At 33.3% G+C, this 21097-nt stretch overlaps 1 protein-coding gene across 1 annotated transcript; it reads left to right on the forward strand.

Moving 5' to 3' along the window:
- The first annotated feature begins 7284 nt into the window (after window positions 1–7284).
- LOC143246851 (uncharacterized) lies at window positions 7285–9205 on the forward strand. Its single transcript, XM_076494079.1, has 2 exons — window positions 7285–8202; window positions 8690–9205. The coding sequence occupies exons 1-2, from the start codon at window positions 7840–7842 to the stop codon at window positions 8834–8836; spliced, it is 510 nt and encodes a 169-aa protein (XP_076350194.1). The 5' UTR covers window positions 7285–7839; the 3' UTR covers window positions 8837–9205.
- Window positions 9206–21097: the final 11892 nt, after the last annotated feature.

Raw genomic sequence — 21097 nt, forward strand, 5'->3', positions numbered from 1 at the left:
AAAACGAAAACAAAATTGAGGAGGAACGGGTAAATAAAGAGAAACCTCAGAGTCAGAGCATGTTAGTGTTGTGTTAGTTGATGAAGTAATAATGACAAGGGACATCTCAGTTAAAAACACTAGAAGTGAAGATAAGGACCCCAGTAACAAATAATATGTCAAATACTTTCCCAATGATATATGAGTAGAACCTTATATCATGCAGATGCTCAAGTAGTTGCATACAAACCCAAGAATGATGTGAATGAAAGTAGGTAATATTGCCTCTAATAACATAACAAACACTGGATAATATGATACTCTATTTATGAAGTTGTAATTACGTTAAGTAGGTTTGTTTCTTTATTTTGAATATTGCACAAAGCCATACGAAAACGATCTACGCCAGCTGTCCCTGATTTAGCAGAGTAAGACAAGAGGAAAAGCAACTCCTGGGGTACTCTTTCAAACGAATAATGGGATTGACCATAATAACGCCCTAAGAATGAAAGGGCGAACATGTTTAGTTAAATGTGGATTCGCACCCGTGACTCTCAGATTACGAGTCGAGTGCCCTTACCACCTGACAATGCCGGGGCACGTAACGTAGGATAAGTCATATATGTATATAATTACATAAGATTATATGTTTATCAAATAAATTGTACAATATATTTTAAGAATAAATACTTAATAATTGTTTAGCTTTATTTGTAACATGAGAGTCACAATCAATTAATTTAAAGTAAACATTATGACAAATTTAATTACGAAACTCGATAGGGGTCGTACGCATTGTTTGTAACTCATTGATGCAGAGATTATCGAGTGTCGCGTGTAGAGTACAGAAGACAGACGATTAGGTGTAATAAAGATAAATAGTTTGGTTTGATGTTTCATAGCACAAAGCAACTAGACTATCTGCGCTAAAGATAAATAAATAGTGTGATTGGAATAGTAGAAGTAGAAAAACAGACAAAAATTAGCAGACGAGATGTTACGAAACGGAAGTAGGCCAAAGAAAAGTAAAAAGGGAAGTTAATCGTCGTGGAAGGCCTTACGATTAATATAGGCCTAATAATTGATATATTATTGTGAGTATTGTAAAAGATAACGAAAATAATTTATTTCGCCAAAGAGAGAACTGAGCATATATTTATATTAAATCTTTTAAAATCAAAATTACAGCTTAACTTCAGTTTGACGTATCTTAAAAAACAAAAGGCCAGCTAAGCCTAAAGTTACCACTAACCAACGTAAGCCTTATCGAAAGAATCTGTTTCTGTTATGGCGAAATAGAAAATAAGAAATGTATTTCATTACAAAAAAATATGATGAAATTCAAAATACGAAGCGAAATTTAACGTTTACAAAACTTGCAGATTAAAATAATTGACACCAACCTTCCTAAAAATAAAAGTATACCTCCAGACCAAAAATCTCCCCAGTGGCTCAGCAGTATGTCTGCGGAATTGCAACACTAAAAACTGGGTGTCGATACCCGTGATGGGCAGAGCACAGATAGCCCATTGTGTAGCTTTGTGCTTAATACAAAACAACAACCAGACCAAAGAATCAAATATATCACAGAAGAACTTCAAATTAAAAGTTTAAAACAAAGTATAAAGGAAATTTTCTGCAAAAATGAACTGAATCCCCGCAACAAACTTGCAAGTTTAACTTCCTCTGAATATTACTATTATCACCATTCATACGTAAAATCACATACTATAAAGGCTTAACAATCAACTAAAGCAGCCCTGGATTAACCATTAAGCAAAATACGCACGTGATTAGGGCACCAATGGAAGGGAGAACCACAGAGATTTCCCCTTAGTTATAATGCCCTTACCTCTTTCACTTCCACACTTAACTTTGGTTGATTTTTTTTTTTTTTTTTTGTAATTGCTCTTACCTACCGTGCTTGACTTTACTCTGCATTGTTAAAAAAGTTTTCTTTGGCTCGGTTAGTGACTAAAGTTTCGAGAATCTACTAAACTATATATCTGAAGTAAGAAGTAATTGATTTGCGAAAGATTACTGTAAAGAGTGGTTCAAAATGTTGATACAACTTCAGGTAAAAGATGATCATATGTTATGATGTCTAACCTTGCAGATGAAATATTTTTCTCAATCATTCCTTCTGCTGTGGCTATATATAAGAAATTTTCGGCAGTGGAACTGTTTTGTTTTATCTTTTACTGCTTTAATGAGTCACATCTACAGAAACAAAAGAGAATAATACCACAGAAATATAAGTCAAACGAAATGGTAACATGTGTACAGAGACGTGGCTAGTTTAATGTTTTTTTCGGCTTTGTTTTCGTGCCTTATATTTGGGTTATTGTCTTGTTTGTTTTAGTTTTATTTGCGTTAGTATTGCTTTATTTGTGTGTTTTGTAATATTTTTATAAGTGTGTTTTTCACTGAAGTTTTCTGAGCCGTTACGTTTTTTGGCTTCAAATAGCTTGCTGTTAAAAAACCTTTGTTTGTGAGTACATTGTTTGCAATTTATCATACCAAGAAAAATTTTAGAAAGGAATGCTACTGTAGCAATGCCACCGTTCATATATTACATGTAACCTATAAGAGCATTTGGGCATGTATGCATACCCTTCTAATTATGTAATAATATAAGCAGATCTGAAGCTGAGATTTACTAAGGAGATACGTACAAGGGTGCCTTCTGGTGATATTTTTTTATGAGACGAACGAACAATCCGAGACAGAAACACAAATACAACGAAGAGAAACTTTCAGGTGTAATTCAACTATTTTGTGACTATAAATTCAGTTCACTATGTGTTGTATTACATTTCTGAAAAGCTGGGAAAACAATTGAATGATCGGAGCAGTCTGAAGGCGATAATTCGACCTTTTAGGTCAAATTACGTAAGACTTCGACATGTTCGATAACAAGGTTCTTAACATTGCTATGTTTATACCATACGACTAGTAGTAGTACAGTACTGTGGCACCGTGGTCATACGAAGATAATGTAAACTGAAAAATCAAGAAAATCAATTTAGGATTGAAAAAGTGCATAAACTAAACAACTTCATGTGAGCAAGGTTAGTACTAAGTACTAGGCTTAACGTTAGTGGCCTCAGTTGCAATGTACAGGGTGGCCCATATATCTTATGTATCTGTGTGCTGTCCCTCATTCTCTCTGCATAATATGCGATGCCATGTTCTGTGAGATATTTTCAAGTATAAATGGGATACATCGGCCATATTTCTGTGAAAAAAAGAAACGAATATATAATACATGCGTAATTGAATATAACATAATAACATATGGATGGGTAGGGACTTACGGGCCACCCTGTATTAGCATTAGGCCTGACGTTAATGTCATCTGAGAACTGAGTGACAATAACGTTAAGCCTAAATACTGTAACAAGTTTAGTGTAAGTACACTGGAAACGCTACTGTAGCCTGGAATAATGAAGTGGACTATTCCCAGTGTAAGGCTGTCGTTTTGAATTTGCCTTCGCATCCAGGCATGTAAGTAAAGTTTCAGACATATGCCTATTTCGTTGATGTATGGTTTGTTGGCTCATCTAAAGTCCCAGGTCAAATCTGAGCTCAAAAGAAAAGTTGAGGTTACAACTCATTCTTCAGATATTAGGATTAAGGTACTCTAGCCCAGGCCTAACCCAGTATTTAATAATTCAATGTGCAATACAGTTTACAACTGATTATATGTTATATATGTGTACTATTACAGAATGATTACTGTGTATATAGGCTACTACAGAATGTGTTGTGGATCACAAATTGTTTTGGAATACTTTTTTGGCTCACAATGGATTTACATATTACTATTGTCATTGCTTCTTGCAATCAGCTACCATAACAACAACCTTAATGAAACTTTTGCAATGACTGAAAATTAATTTTTCTAAAATGGATTGAGGCCAGTCATGAATGGTTTTCAATGGTTATCAGAATACAGCAAGTCAATAAAAGTATTTATGAATTCATGTTTATGTGCTGATGGATCTGGACCCGAGGATAACTTTCTGACAGTCTTTGTCTAAATGTAGACCTAGAGTTTAGTATGTTTGACTGTCTTACGAATGTTTTTCTTTATAAATTTCAGTGTTTTTCTTATCATTATAACTATATATGATCCGTATTATTTTGTGTTTTTTTTCTCTGTATATTTCAGACTGCAAGATGAAACAAGTTCATTTAAGTGGTGCACAAAAGAAAAAACTGGCAGAAAAGAACCAACAAAAGGCTTTGGATTTAGTGGCCAAGACTAGATAGCAGACTAATTTGTTCACTGAACTTACACAACAAGATCTTCCAAATCAAAACCCATCTCTGCCATGAGAAGTCACTTGTACTGTATCTGACTCTGACATGATTAAAGTTGAACCAAGCTCCACATCTACAAGTACCACTTTGTCCACTTGAAGGTCAGAACATTATGATGACGTTGAGGTGTCACAGGCTTGCTCAACTGGAACAACTTTCACAACTGATCTTACTTTGCTTGTAAATTCTCCAGATATCTCTAGTGTTAATGTTGATGCAAGTTTCTCCACAAGACAGTTTGAAGTTGAAATAATTTCTGAAAATGAAAATTGCTGAACTATGGTAAAATGCTTCAGTCTAAAAAAGATGAAGAAACTAAAGCAAAAGATCCAGGGTTGTGGCTCGATTTCTCTGCTGCTGATGTGGCTTATTCGATTGCTTGTGGACCCACTGACTGTTAACACCACAATGGGTCATTTGTTAAATCTTGCTGGACTTTCAATAGTAGCAAACTAATGAAATACTGTTTGCAAAACTTTTCTTTGGGGTAAAAGCCAATGGTGAGTAATACAAGAGAGAATGGTTGTTGTATTCACTGTCGACTCTTTGTCCCTAAATTTTCCTCGTGTTTTGTTGAAAGAGAAGGGTTCAGTGACTGGCGAAATACTATTGTAATTGATCATCATTAAAGAAGCACTACTCACCGAAACTCTATGTTAACATACTTAACTTACAGACAAGGTTTAGGCTTGCAACAAGAGTTGGAAAAGAAATTAAAAGAAGAGTGCGATTACTGGGAGCATGTCTTGGAGCATGCAATAGTTGTTATTTGTACGTTAGCTGAACGTAGCCTGGCTTTTCACAGAACAGATGAAATTTGGTTCACTGCAGAATGGGAATTTTTTAGGGCTACATTGGCTCATAAGTCAGTTTGATCCAGTTTAGCAGGGCATATTTATAAATATGGAAATTTTGGAAAAGGAAATCCTTCATACTTGTCCAAAACCGCCTATGAAGGATTCATTGAACCAATGGTTCAGAAGGTCTACACATTCGTTGTTGATGAAGTAAATTCTTCTTGTTATTTTAGCTTGTCAGTTGACTCGACGCCAGATCTATCACATATAGATCAGATAAGAGTTGAACTCGATACTTAAAAAATGGGCAGCCTATTGAATGCTTTTTAACCTTTTTGGAACCAAAAAGTCAAATGACTGATGAAATGGCAAACCAGGTATTGCAGTACTTACGTGAACTTAGCAAACTTAATTTTACAAAATATAGGGGTCAGTCTTATGACAATGCTGCTAACATGTCTGGGCGTTATAAGGATATGCAGCAAAAGATTTTAGAAGAAAATAAGTTTGCCATATATGTGCCTTGTGCAGCCCATTCATTAAATCTGGTAGACCGAAGTTCTTTCTACTGCTGTCAAGTGGCAATTAACTTTTCTCTACAATGTATTTGCTCTATACATATTTTTCAGCCTCAACCAGCCAGTGGAAAATTTTTTAAAGCTTGCACAATTAGGCAGCACGTGCTTCCATATTGCTCTCATGCTACTCTCGCTTCGTTGATATTCTCGATAGCACTTCTGATGATGTAATTTTTCCAGAATTTAGTCGAAGATAGTGCAGCTTCTGTAATTGTAGTCTTTATTGCTTGAGAGAAAGTTCGCTTCAAATAATAAGCTTCAAACGTTACAATGACACCGTGATTCATTAATTGCAGTAGAGATGTTGTATTGGGTGGAAAAAGATGAATTTTGACATTTCCAAGTCCTGTTGGATGGCTTTAAAGTCCAAGTTGTTTTCTTTTGCAGTAATGTTCAACTGAAGGACAAAAATAGCTTTTTTAACCAGTCTTCAAACAAAGGTTTTGTGACCCATGCTTTTTTTTATTTGATCGCCAAACAACTGGAAGAGTCTTCTTTGCACAACTGATAAGTGTTCGGGGTGTTTCCGCACGATACACAAGCACAGGTTTTAATTTAAAATCGCCAGATCCATTTCCGCGAAACAAGTGTCAAACGATCTTTTACCCCTTCTAACGTGGCCGAGTTTTTTTCATTTTCTGATAGAAAAGTTCTTGAAGGCACTTTTTTCCCAAAATAAACCCCTTTTATCAACATTAATATTTGGTTATCTTCGTAACGAACTTTTTATTAATTTGAACTTTCGCCTGCAATATGAATATTATGAAAACCAGAGTGTTTTTTAAAACGAAAGAACCAATCACGGCTTGCCAAAAATATTTCTTTAGTTCCCCATTCACCAACGTTTTCTTTAAAGGCGGCCCGGCATGGCGAAGCGTGTTAAGGCGTGCGACTCGTAATCTGAGGGTCGCGGGTTCGCATCCCGGTCGCGCCAACATTCTCGCCCTCCCAGCCGTGGGGTCGTTATAATGTGACGGTTAATATCCAAGAACACACTTCAAAGACGAAGAGAAATACGTAACAAGATATTTATGAAATTGAAGATTTATAAAAACATAAATCTACGTTTCAAAAACCGAAGTGTCACAGTAACAAAAATTACATTTAACAAAGGATTTCGTTCATGTACTATCGTGTAATTGATTTATACGTTAGTTTTGCATACTATTCTTCTCAGTTTTCAGTTGTTTAACTGAGAAATGAACAACTTAAAAATCTAGAAGCAAATGTATCTTAACGTCAAATTAATAGATAGGTTTGTTTTTTAATCTCGCGTAAAACAAGACGAGCCGTCCCTAATTTAGCAATGTAAAACTAAAGTGAAGGCAGCTATTCATCACCACCTATCGCCAACTCTTGGGTTACTCTTTCACCAACGAATAGTGGGATTGACCGTCACATTATAACGGGGATTTGAACTCGCGACTTTCGGATTATGAGTCGAGTGCCTTAACCACCTGGCCATGCTGGGCCTGAGGGGAAAGTAGCATTTGCAATTTCTATAATATTTATTATAAATCTTGCCCCCCGCTAGTACAAAGGTATGTCTCCGGATTTACAACGCTAAAATCAGGGGTTCGATTCCCCTCGGTGGGCTGAGCAGATAGCCCGATGTGGCTTTGCTATACGAAAAACACAAACACACACATAATAAATCTTAGGCTTATTTGATTCAGGGAATTAACTTTATTGCAACAGCACAACAAAACTGTGATAGTACTTTACCTGGCAACCATGAACAGCGTAATGAACATATTACCGTTTTCAGGACGGAAGATCTATTGAAATCTTGGCCTGGCATGGCCAAGTGTGATAAGGCGTTCGACTCGTAATCCGAGGGTCGCGGGTTCGAATCCCGGTCGCACTAAACATACTCGCCTCCCAGCCGTGGGGGCGTTATAATGTGATGGTCAATCCCACTATTCGTTGGTAAAAGAGTAGCCCAAGAGTTGGCGGTGGGTGGTGATGACTAGCTGCCTTCCCTCTAGTCTTACACTGCTAAATTAGGGACGACTAGCACAAATAGAGGTTTAGCGTGAACCTATATAGTGTCACGTGACCACAACGAGGTTTGTAAACATATCGCCATATTGGGTGGCAAGTGTCCCTCATGACTGAACGAGTTAACAACTGCTGTATTCAGTACTATTCACATGTAAATGGCTGCCGCTGGCTTTTCATCACTTGTAGCACACCTGACAGGTGCTGATAAGGCCAGGTATGAGGAAAACGTGAAGGAACTGGGTGTAGGAGACCCGTATATGCTCCCGCCACGTGTATTTACGCCAGTAATATCCAGCCAAGACAACGTTGTTCAGAGTCAGACTGTTTCCGGAGTAGATCTGCCATATATTACATATGGTGACATTTATATATATTTGATAAACAGGACTTCCACCTATACAAATGAAAGTCTAAAAGGTTACAAAAGCCTTGATGCGTACAAGTATTTTGTGGCAGGATTTGTACAGAATGTGCAGATAACCAGGGCAACGTCGGATAAAGTCATCATTACAGCAAAAGTTTGTACATCATGTTGTATTACATACATGTATCATGTACTCTGTATGATAGATTTAACTACATTTTAGACGAAGACTAGATACTTAAGTAAAGTAGGGCCCCCCATTTTAATAAATGGTTCAATATTATTGTACTACATGTGTACTGACTGTTGTCAAAGCTCTAGCCTAGAGCACTTCTATACATGTTTGTATAATGATATTAAGACACCTTATTGTCTAGGCTGTTTCAAAACTTAATTTTGATTTATGATTAATTTTTGGTAAGGAATCAATATATAGATAATAAATAGTACAAGTAGACATAGACCGTTAAAGCTGGTCAATAGCCATGTTAGGTTTCTGTAAAAATAATTTAATATTTAGCTGTTCTGTTATTTTTTTATATTATTTTATTATTTGAGTGACACATGTATCCCAACCTGATACCCAGTTGTCTTTAAAGCTTATATATACACAACTTAATATTTTCTTTGTTATTTTACAGGTGTGCCACTCTCAGCGGCTAAATGAACCACCACTAAAGCTATGGGTTGCTAGTTGCAGGAATGGAGAGATAATATCTTCCCACTGCACCTGCAAGGCTGGACTAGGTGAAGTCTGCTCCCACGTTGGCATTCAGATTCAAGTCTAACTAAGTCTATGAATGATATTTCCGTCTGCATACATGTCTCAGTTGTATATTGTGATGTACACAAGTCAAAATTATCACATGTAGCTTCAAGTTCATCAGCAGAATCAGTACAGCTGCTATCAGTGGCAGCAGTGCCAGCAGATTCTATGAAAGCAAGTTCAAGCAGCCCAGCAGCAGCTTCATGTCTCTTTTGTTGTTCTTTTCTCCTTTTGGTCACTTCTTTCCTGTTTTCATATTTACACAATTCAGCAGCTTTCCTTCTCTTCAGGGGAGAACGTGTAAAATGAAATATGGAAGGTACATAGTCAGGTGATAGGGGATCATCACTCTTCGTCCCTGAAACAGAGTACAATAATTTTGTTAAGATATAGATCTACAGGCATCATCAGATAATATTTATATATATAACAGATACACTGTACACTTTTAACTAAATATATATATATATATATATATATATACTGAATATGCTGAACATTGTTTAACAACTGAATGTACAGCCAACAAAGTAATTATTTGCACACTATTTAATTTTGTGCAAGTTGTGGTTTTCTGATGAATCACTTAAATTGGTCCTTTAAGAGATATTAACATTTTGTCTTAATGTACAAATGGCTATATAACCTATTCATCATGAATAATATTGTTCCTTCAGTAAATTTACTATTCAGTAATTTAAAAGTAAAAGAAAAGTGTGCAAAAAACATTTCTTTGACTGGTGCTGCAGTGTGCTCTGCTGTACATATATCATGCGTGTAAGTTTCAATTTATTCAGCCTGGCTATAGATGAATTATAGATACCTGACACAAAATGTTTACTACAAAATCTGGTGTGCTCTGTGGGTGTCCAGTGTTTCCTATTGACAGCTGCAATCCATCGTCTTCTTCGGTCGGGATCTATAGGAAATCTGTAGTATGACACATTTTCCACCTGTCCACGTCGATTTGAACAGTTAAATGCACAACACGAGTGTACCATCGCGCACTTTTGACAATGAATCACCCTTGTGTTGGAATATAAACACGGTCAGCAGTAACTAGGTCAAGAGTGACGTCACACGCAAACCTCTATAGCCTTCGAATAGCTTTGTGCGACATTCGAAAAACAAACTATTGAAATCATATTAGTTTTGAAGAACAGAATATTTGATACAGCTAATTGTAGTCATTAATCCCTATATAACACCGTGGAATGCAGTATTTGTCACACAAGTTATATATGTGAATATTCTTTAACTGATTTTTCAATTTAAATATTGTTACAGTGTTTATACATTCATAACTACTCAATTATAATTTATATGTATCATGAGACATCTGTTAGCAGTCTTATTATGGTTGATATCATAAATACCGACTAAGACTTGTATTGTCAGAAGAAATTGCAAAGCAAAACTTCGTATATATTTTATTTGCTTTTACCTAAATTTCAAGTTGAAATCTCAGGCAAGTGTTGTTATTGTTTATTAAATCTAAATTATGCAAAACATAAACATGATTATAATTTCTCAGTTTAAGGTCTTTCACACTACAGAAAGCAATAAACTTTGCAATCATTATTGTTAGTAAAACGTTTTTCCACCGAACAATGTTACTTCAGTTCATGACGTCATTCAAACAAGAATACTTTGTGCGCATAGTAACACCGATATTTCACTTAGAAACAATACAGAAAGTGATTTACAAAGCGTACAGTGCAGAGAGAATTCAATGGCTAATTACACTCAATTATTTTATATTTTCGCTAATTTCCTGCTTGTTTCAGGTTTTAAATTCGTCTACGAAACTGAACGTGGTTCTACTCTCACATTAATTTGTTCAAACCGAGCTTATAAAAGAGCGAGAGAAGAACCAGTAATTTGGTTATCAAATCTCAATGAACAAGTTATTAATAGTGAGAAAACGCAAATAAAATACGGTGGCAAATTAGTGCTAACCGACATCCAATTTGAAGACGCGGGAATTTACACATGCAAAAATCGTGAAGGTGATTACAAACATGATGTCAGAGGTAAATTCAAAGTTTTTTTGTAGACCATATTTTTATTTATTAAACGATAGTAATTTAACAGAAATAACATCTAAATCTGAATCGTCCATCTTGCTTTTAAATTTCTTTCAGCCATAACCTTTTCGTTTGATATTTCACCATGTGTATTGATTATAAAAATAATTGCCTGTGTATATGTAAGATTACACTATGTAACAAAATTTTTACTGTTTCTTGTTCTTGGGGACAAAATGTTATTTCCTAATTGCTTATGCCTAAAGTAAATGGTAAAGGCCTAATGTCTTCAAACTTTGCTTTTGTGACTTGGGAGCGTGTACAACGAAAACATGATGGGGGGAATATATTTGGGGGCTGATACTTGAAAGGGATTTATATATTTCAGTCGCAAATCGCGAAAAAGTACTTCTAAACATCTTTGTATAACTTTAGTATAAATACATGTAAATCTTGATTCATATGTTGTTTTATTCAGACATTATGTAAATATGCCCGTTTCTACACGTGTATTGACTACAAAATTATTTATATTGCCCATGTATACGTAAGATTATGATGACAATAGTATCACTTTTAACTTAATTATTTCACAATAAAAATTTCATATTATGTGTTACTTATTTGTAAACAACCAAGCGGAATGTTCATAGGAAGAAAAAAGAAAATTAATTCTGTCATTAATAATCGTTTGTAAAGCATTTGAAATTAGTTTATTAAAAATTCGATAACCAATATTTTATCAATCTTACTATATGTTTGTGATATTTATTTGTATTCATTGGTTAGAGCTATGGAATTCCTGATTTTTCTCTTACAGAGCTTGGTAGTTAACGAAGCTAAAAGTAAACAAGATACTCTCTGACAAATCAACCTTAGGAATTCAAAGATTTGGTTAAAATTTTGTAACTGTAAAGATATCCTACTGATCACTACACTTTCAATCTATTTAAAGTTTCTCTATAGTAGTTTCAAACTGTTAATACCACCGCCGTTCAATTCTCTTTCTTTTTTTGCTAGCTAAGCTCTGCTCCCCACTAGTACAGAGGTAAGTCTACGGATTTACAACGCTAAAATCACAGGTTCGAAATCCTTCGGTGAGCTCAGCAGATAGCCCGACGTGGCTTTGCTAAAAGAAGTTTGTTTTTTGAAATTCGCACAAAGCTACTCGAGGGCTATCTGTGCTAACCGTCCCTAATTTAGTAGTGTAAGACTAGAGGGAAGGCAGCTAGTCATCACCACCCACCGCCAATTCTTGGGCTACTCTTTACCAACGAATAGTGGGATTGACCGTCACATTATAACGCCCCCACGGTTGAAAAGACGAGGATGCTGGCCCTACTAAAGGAAAAAAACACACAAACATAAACAACTTAGCTCTACATTTATTTTTACGTATACAAATTAAATATTTTCGTTCTTACCGTGAACGGATGTTTCTTTAATAGTAAAACGTTTTGATGGAGAGTGCAGATGTTAGTGAATCCTAATAATTATGTTTAATGCCACATTTGCTCGCAAATATTTCTGCCTCATTTTTCTCAATATGCTCATTACTGATTTTAAGTCTGTGGTGTGCGAAAATCTCGTTTTAGATGATTACTTTAATGCTAGAACCCGTTAGTAGGTCTCATCTATAGCAATAAAAATAGTTTTTCTTTATGCGTTGTAAAATATGTACAGGATGGGTAGAAAATGTTTAAGTTGGCGAAGCAATGATATTACACGATGATTTAATGTTTAAACTGGAATAAATGTGACTGAATAATTTCTTTGGTTAAAAGGAATTTTAATTAAAACTTCATTTGTTAAAACTGGTGTTTTCTTTTAATTTGATTCTCTTTTTCTTGCAGTTCAATATTTTCCAATGACTCGCAAATACGTTGTTTTTTTCATATTCTTTATGAATAGATTTAAATCCAAGTCGTATAAGTATGTGTTTAGTTTAAGTAGAGTGCATATTTACAGAGAAAAATAGAAACAAAAACTCACAGCTTTAAAATGTGTAATATAATCTATTGTACCATTTAATCATTAATTAAAAAACGTTACGATTATAGTCTTATAATCGAACTGATAAGCAACCAGTTTTGGACTGACAACAGATAAAATCAGTTAACACTTAACATTAAATAACTATGTTCATGGAGTTATTGTTTTAATGAAATAGTCTCCCGATGGAACAGCGGTAAGTCTATGGATTTACAACGCTAAGATCAGGAGTTCGATTGCCCTCGGTAGACACAGTAAATAGCCCGATGTGGTTTTGTTATAAGAAAAACTATGTGTGCTTGATCATTCGAAAAGCTTTTCATTCTCTACAGTTAATTAGAAAGTTAAGTTCTTGTTTTCTACTCCAAGTTAGCCATCAAATATATTAGACAAAAGTGAAAGATTACCTCATACTTACAGTTTGTGGTCCCTGTATATAGTTATCAGATTTTCATGTATTACACGTGGACTGATATTATGATATTAATACAGCTACAATAAGTACATTTCTGTGTAACTTGTCTAAACATTTTCAAGGTATCTCTAATTGTAGCTGTATTAATGTCAGTTCACATGTAATAAATGAAAATCTGATAACTATGTGTAGGGACCACAAACTGCAAGTGTGAGATGATCTTTCGCTTTTGTTTAATAGATTTGATAGCTTACTTGGAGGAGAAAGCAAGAACTTAACTTTCTATTTGCGGTCACATTCAGTGCTTGTACTAACTGAGCTAACTCCGATCTACTGTTTTCCACTGTAAAAGCGAACTACTGTCAGTTATTCTGAATTTTGTCATTGAAAACTAACAACTCAGATCTTGTTTTATATATTTCATTTTGTTTTTTTCTGATATGTGTTGATATATTAGTGATACTTACCAATGATCTGAATACTTTTCCAATCATGGTTTTCAGTTGGTTGAGTCAAATAATTCATATTATTCGTTTGTTCACCTAAAGAGTAAATAATTTCTTTATGGATTTGTCTCTGCTGATCAAACTGTTGTTACTGCACCAGATAGGAATTTTAAAATACTCTCATCTACGTTAATTAAACTGTGTTTTTATCGATTTCGTTCATAAAACGATACGTTTTTTAATGTCATTTAATTATAATGAAAATTGAACTGTCATATTTTCATATGATAGTTTTTAACAACCTTCGTGTAATTTCCCATTAATACTATCTGCATTACTCTTAGTATTTTCAGAATATTTTGTAAATTATAAAATATTGTAAATTAAAAGTATCATCTTCAAACTATAATACACCGAACAAGATTTATTAAATCTTATTAATACAGATATCAAAGTGTGTTTTTATATTGGTTTAATGTGTGTTTGCTCTTGTATTACAAGGAATTATTTGGTTTATCGTCTAATGATGTTGGATTCTCTGTTTCGCATTTAAATGTTACATGTAGTATATTTATTTGAGTTGCAGTGTTAAATAAACGTGAGATCCTATTTTTTTGTGTTACATGAATCTTGTTTTGAGTTTTGGGCTTGTTTCTCCGACGTAAAATACGTGGAAGTTGCCATAAAATATTTTATAAATGACATTAGTATTGTATTTGCTTTATATTTTTACAAGAATTTAAGTATTTTGTTTATTGTATTTGGGGTTATTGACTGGGTGAGTATCGTGCTGTTGACTGAGGTTTCTCTATATCACCGTATCTCAAATCTCCTTCCTAATCGCTTTATAACCTAAAAACGTCGAATTATATATGAGTTCTGTGATAAAAAGTTTTAAATTACCCATTGTAGAATGTCTGCAAAATTCATTAGCTTCAAGTTGGTTCCTCAGAAATATAAATGCATAAAATAGATTATGACAACAATATTAAAACTACTCACAATGAATTATTACATTAGAGATAACATGAAATTAGTTTTTCTTAATTTTAATGAGAGGAAATGTCGATGTTGAAGTGTGGTATGAATAAGTATTGGTAAACATATCCACATATAATTGCTTTAAATGTTACCATCAATACTACACTCTTTGTTCGTCTATATACTGATCCATCTAATCAGGACTCCAGTAATGGCTGATATTGCCCAACTCCAAGGTGCTAAGTGGGTCAAAAGATTATTTGAAGATGTTGATATTGACAGCTATAATATACTTATGAAAGATGCATCACATTCCATCAGTTGATGTTAAAGATGCCCTGAAAAGAACTATTTCAGGGCAGTGATAAAGACGAACCCGTAATCTTATCGGTACTCCTGAAATAAACATACAGTATTAGTCAGAGGCTGCCACTAATGTTTACAGCAATAATACTTTATAGTTTATAAGGATTAGTAAGCCATGCCAAAACAATATTGAATATGCAACCTGGCATATAATGTGACTCAATCTGATATAAAGTCACGATAGAACAGAATTTATCAGAACAACTTCATGACATTGCTTAACATTTCGTAAATGGTGTGATGTAATCGAAAATTGGTTGCTTTTGGGAAAGGTTTGTAACAGACCTTTCCAATGTAAATTTTTATATGCCCAAATATGAAAATATATTCAAATGAGAATTTAAATTTTTCGAAACAAAGATATTTATTGTATTTAAGAGCACCGAAAAAATAATTTTGGTTCGCCAAAATAATTTATGAACAATTCATAAAAAAGACGTGCAACAAGTCGTACGAACACAAATGTCAGGATAAAAAACGCTGAAGTGTCCCAGGCAACAGTACGTAAAAAATATCTCAGTCTTCTAACCGCTGAGTAATTAGATAGATATGCATGTTATTGTACACACACACACACACTTACCAGTCACGTCACTGATGTAGTAATTATAGATTTCTATGTGATCAGACCAGATGGATTATGGTAAACCTGTAGAGAGAAGTGATGAGGCTCCAAAGTTATTTTGATATAATGAACTCAACTTATGAATGTTGAATCAAAATCTTATGAACTGTAAAGATACAAATCATATCTACGAAGTTTTTTAAGAACGTATTTTGAATAAGCAATACTTTAAATTTACAGTGAAATGTGTTAGATCGCATTGTTATTTATCTTGATAAATCCACAAAAAATTAAGTATTTGATTTTATATTAACTTTAAATGAAAAATTTTCTCGGAATGCATTTCATCCAATTTCTGCATTACTCGGATATTATTTGATATTTTGTTGTTTGCAAGACACAATCATATACTGATACATTTTACCAACGTAATATTCCCAAAATAACCTGTATTTTCATACCTGATATTAACATAACCAGTGACAACGGTTTCACGTTTAACTGTGACAAATAAAAATTTTACAAGGGAAACACCAACAAAAATCAAATGTACCAATAAAAAAAAGATCGTGTGTAATTTCATAAATTTCCAAGATTGTGTGATTAGTTTCATCAGTTAACTCCATTAGGAAGTACATAAAGAAACAAAAGTCTACTGTTAAGAAACTGTTTTGACACGTTTTATTTTTCTCACAAAAAGTAACATTTATGTTGTTATTTTACAGAGTGAGTCATACTTAATATTATAACTAGTGCGTCGTGCTCATTGTGAAAAACCTTAAAATTCCAACGGTGACACAAAACGTGCTAAAAAAATATTAACTCTCTGTTGTTTTCTCCAGTGTATATTCCAGCCGAGAATCTCAACTGTACTCGTGGATACCAAAGAGATGTTAACAGGTGTTGTAAGTATATATGATACTCAATTACTTTAAACTGTTCACACTAAACACAAATAGATGAAATACTTTTAAAAATATGGAATTTTAGTTAAACAAATACGTTTTTTGATACTAAGGACGTTGTTAGAACAATAAAATTAACACTGTGGGTAAATCAATGCTTAACTATGTACTTTTAACGCTTTTAGATCCATGTCCTCCTGGACACTATGATAACGGATCCCAAACTCACTGCTTGCCGTGTCCAGGAGGGACTTACATGGCATCTTTTGCTGCTGACGCCTGTATACCTTGTCCTGGAGATAAAATTACTGATGAAGAAGGAGCTGATAATAAAGATCTTTGTAGAAGTAATGGAACAAAAGGGTTTTAAAGTTTTATTTTATTGTTTCCTTAACATTTTAAAGATGTTTATTTTTGTTCAGGCAGATTGTTATAATACGATACTTCTTCATAACTTTCATGGTTTTTAATGCATTAAAAAGCTTTGCTTTTACTGAGAAATCATACTACTCTTTTTAAAGATGAGCTCAAACATTTACGACAAATAGTATTGAATAGCTGTCTTACCTCCAGTGTATCATTTCAAAATTAGGAACGGCTAACGCTGAAAGTCCTCGTTCAGGTATTCGCGAAATTGAAAAACAAATATTACGGTGTCTCGATAGCACATCTGTGTGCGTCACATTATTACTAAAAAGACCAAAGATATTTAACTAAAACAGTGTATGTTCCAAAACATAACTTTTATCTTAGAAAGAATTGTTACCAAGATATTTAACTAATACAGTGTATGTCCCAAAACATAACTTTTATCTTAGAAAGAATTGTTACCAAGATATTTAACTAAAACAGTGTATGTCCCAAAACATAACTTATATCTTAGAAAGAATTGTTACCAAGATATTTAACTAAAACAGTGTATGTCCCAAAACATAACTTTTATCTTAGAAAGAACTGTTACCAAGATATTTAACTAAAACAGTGTATGTCCCAAAACATAACTTATATCTATGTTTAATATGTTTATTTTGTGTACATAATGTCGTTTTTGTGATAAAATAAAGTAATTTGTCAAAATACTAAACAAATGTTTTAATATGAGGTAATAATAACATTGGATTATCAAAACGTTAGCACCATCTCATAAGTTCTGAATAAAACTATTGGAAAGAATTGTTACCAAGTAAGCGAAAAAACTTCATCAGTAGTGACGTACGACGTTCAGTGTTTCTGGTCAAAATGGTATCGTTCTTTATCTGGGAAATTTAGAGTAAAGACAAATTTGTAAAAATTACTGTTTTTAATAGTGTTATAAAACGCAGAAACTACCATTCAGTGCATACGATTCGATAGCATAAAAGAATAATGTACCAAAATAAGAGAAGCTAATTATAAAACTTAACACAGTAAGTGAATAGCGATTAAACAAACTGACTTTATTAAGTAGTCAATGGAAAGACAGTTTGTTTAATTTGTGTTATACATCTTTACAGTTTTAAGGAATCTAAGTTGATTTAACTCACTGTGTTATACTGAGTTGTATAATATGTCAATTATCGTAAAGAAATGGCGAGATTTTTTTTATATAGTCTGATCACGTGTATTTGGAATGGAAAGTCGGTAGGTTTCGTGATATATCGTCTCACAATGTAAATATGTTGGAAAACCTAATTGATTTCCCGTTATATAACTATATAGTTGTTGTTATTACACAACTGTACTATTTGTCTACTAGTAAGGAGCTCAAATAATACAACAGGCGTCATTTTTCTTTGCTAATTATCTGTTTAACGTGTAAAGAAAAAATGTATATTTACAGTTGGCAAATTGTAAAGGTTGTTATCAATGTTTAATATGAAAATATATTATAAGTGTAAGAAATTTCATATTTATTCAATTAAAATTTTAATATGTTAATGAAGATTATTGTTGAACTTAAAGAATTATACACATTACTATTATTGTTAACTTACATTTGAAGTTTTATTTTTCTGTTTTACGTGACCGGTGGAGTACGTAAACTGATTTTAAATACGACTCTCTGTCTTAAGATCGAATTGAAGTGGTTTCGAAGGCTACGCTTCACTTGGCGTCAAAATTTACAGTTCCAAGATGTGCTTGGCGGACAGCACTCATTATGATGTGTCTTACTGCTTTGTGGTAAGTTACGACTGCAAGTTTTAACTGTGACGCATTATCCATAGCTTATTTAATTACAATATGTATTTTAATGGACTTGAAACACGTGATTCTTATTTATTTATTTTCTGTAATGATCATGCAGCGTTCTTTGTTTTTTCTACACCTGGAAATCTAAACCTCGGGAAGAACGGAATGTTTTGAAAAACCGTGTCGAACACAAACAGCTTGGTGATGTAAAGATAACCACTGATGAATTGGATATTTTGGAGGCTATGCCACTGATCCCTGAATGTGAGAAGAAGGTCTCTGCAAAGAATGTTAAGAAGACAAAAACTAATATACGAAGAAAGCAAAAAGTGACCAAACGAACAACCCTGGAGACGATATATGAAAATGACCTAGAAGAAAGGAATACTTTGGTTCGAAATTCAATTTAGTTCTTATTCATCTTACGTTATAATTAATATTTAATGCAAGTAAATTCACATTTTTATAGTTAAAAAAATGATGCGTTCAGAGAATCTTTAATGTTCAGAGTCGTTTGAATGCGTGCATTTTTTTTTCTCCAAAATAGACTTATACATGTTTGATACCATTGAGGTCTTATAAGTCTATATGCTAGTTAAACTGATGAATCACCTCTTCTTCAATCTTAGTACATGTTGGAAGACAATTAACATCCATTAAACTGAACACAGAGCCAATCATAACAATATATGATTGTGTAAGAAGTTCGCATTACCTTTACTGATGTCCATAGCATTAATAACATCTGGAAAACATAAAGATCAGAATGCCCTTTCGTAATTTTTCATTCACATACATACTACCACTACTGATAATAAAAGCGAATTAGTTTGTACATTAGTGGCACCATAATATATCATTTCCGCTCATATTGCTCACTTTATTTCGTTTTTTAACTGTATGTACAATGAAATGACGTCATGTTGGAGCTTTGAACATCTGATTCAGATATTATCAGGTTACACATAATCGGTATATAACGGCAACTTGCTTTAAAGGTGGATTGGGACCTTCTTAGCCAAGTACCAGTGTATTTGTGCCATTTTGTTGCAAGTGGTTCAACTATATCTTGTTGATGACGCTTTCAGACATTTTACAACAGTTTTTTTTTTCTTCTTTTGACTGTCAGCCAACTTTCATTGGTCTCAAAGACATTTAGTGAAATATCCAGTTCTCTTCTTTTGGACTTTACTAAGATTATTGATTGTTTTAAAACGCTATAGGGTGCGTGATTTATTCCAAAGTTGCAAAAAAAATAAGACAGTTTGAATACCATTTCTCTCTGTAACATAAAGTAAATAACCAGTTGTTTGAAGTTCAGATCACATAACTTTTCATGTTTAATTTATATAACAACAAATTGAGTAGAACACTTAACATTTAATTATAAACGTACTTTCATCTTGTCTAGTTATATAACAATAAATTGAGTAGAACACTTGACATTTAATTGTTACCGTACTTTCATCTTGTCTAGACAATAATATAAACAATCTAGTTATCCTTTGTGAACGTGTAAAATATAAATGGAAAACAGTATTTAAGCTATTGTCTGCTGTATATCATTCTTTATTCACTGCGTTAAGCAATGTTTGAAATAGTTTTTCTAGTTTCCAGAAAACATTTATGAGATAACTGAAACCAATTTCATATTTTATTATTTTTATAGAAACATTTATTTGGTTTTATGCATGTTATAGTAAAATTATTACTCAAATTTTGAGTGTTGCACCACTAAACATAACTATATTCTACATCTTCAGAGAGAAACACCAGCGTCAAAACAAGGAAAAGCTATTAAAGAATATATCCAGCGACCTCTGTTTCCTAGAAATGTGAACAATTACGATGAACTTATTATCGTTAAACCAAATAGTAAACAAGGACATCGAAAAAAAAAGGTTGTGATTCTCATTGAAAATTCTGACAGCCAAGATACGTTTATCATTGGAAAGCTCGGAAACAAACCTGATTTTTCTTCAAAACTGAGAAAAGAATTAATAAACGAATTTATAAAACAGCCATTGTTAATATGTTCACTCTAGAGTTAAGAGAAATCAAGATGGCTTTTATCTCCACACTATACAATTACACTAATGGATTGATACTCACAAAATTTTTAAATTCACCATCATTGATATAATTGGTTTAGCAGAAACTTACATAGTAATTTAACTATTTACATTTATGTACAAGCAAATTAAATATAAACTCTAAAACTTAGTCTTAACATTTTATCGGAACATTCATAACTATTATTGAAATTTAGAGAGACTGTGGCTTTAGTTCAACAATTCACAAGCGTTTTTTTTTTCATGTTTTTATTATTTCCTTTATTGCAGTGTATATTTATTACAATATATAATGTTAAACCTTATGTGAAATATTAAATCAAAAGTAACGAAATGTTTGTATAC

The sequence above is a fragment of the Tachypleus tridentatus genome, chromosome 1, assembly GCF_004210375.1.
Source record: "Tachypleus tridentatus isolate NWPU-2018 chromosome 1, ASM421037v1, whole genome shotgun sequence".
NCBI classification, from domain to species: Eukaryota; Metazoa; Arthropoda; class Merostomata; order Xiphosura; family Limulidae; genus Tachypleus; species Tachypleus tridentatus.

Excerpts from the sequence above, each read along its gene's own strand:
- LOC143246851 (XM_076494079.1), top strand. The coding sequence starts at position 7,840 with ATGGCTGCCGCTGGCTTTTCATCACTTGTAGCACACCTGACAGGTGCT. Across the intron at positions 8,203-8,689 it reads AAGTCATCATTACAGCAAAA|GTGTGCCACTCTCAGCGGCT; the intron begins GTTTGTACATCA and ends GTTATTTTACAG.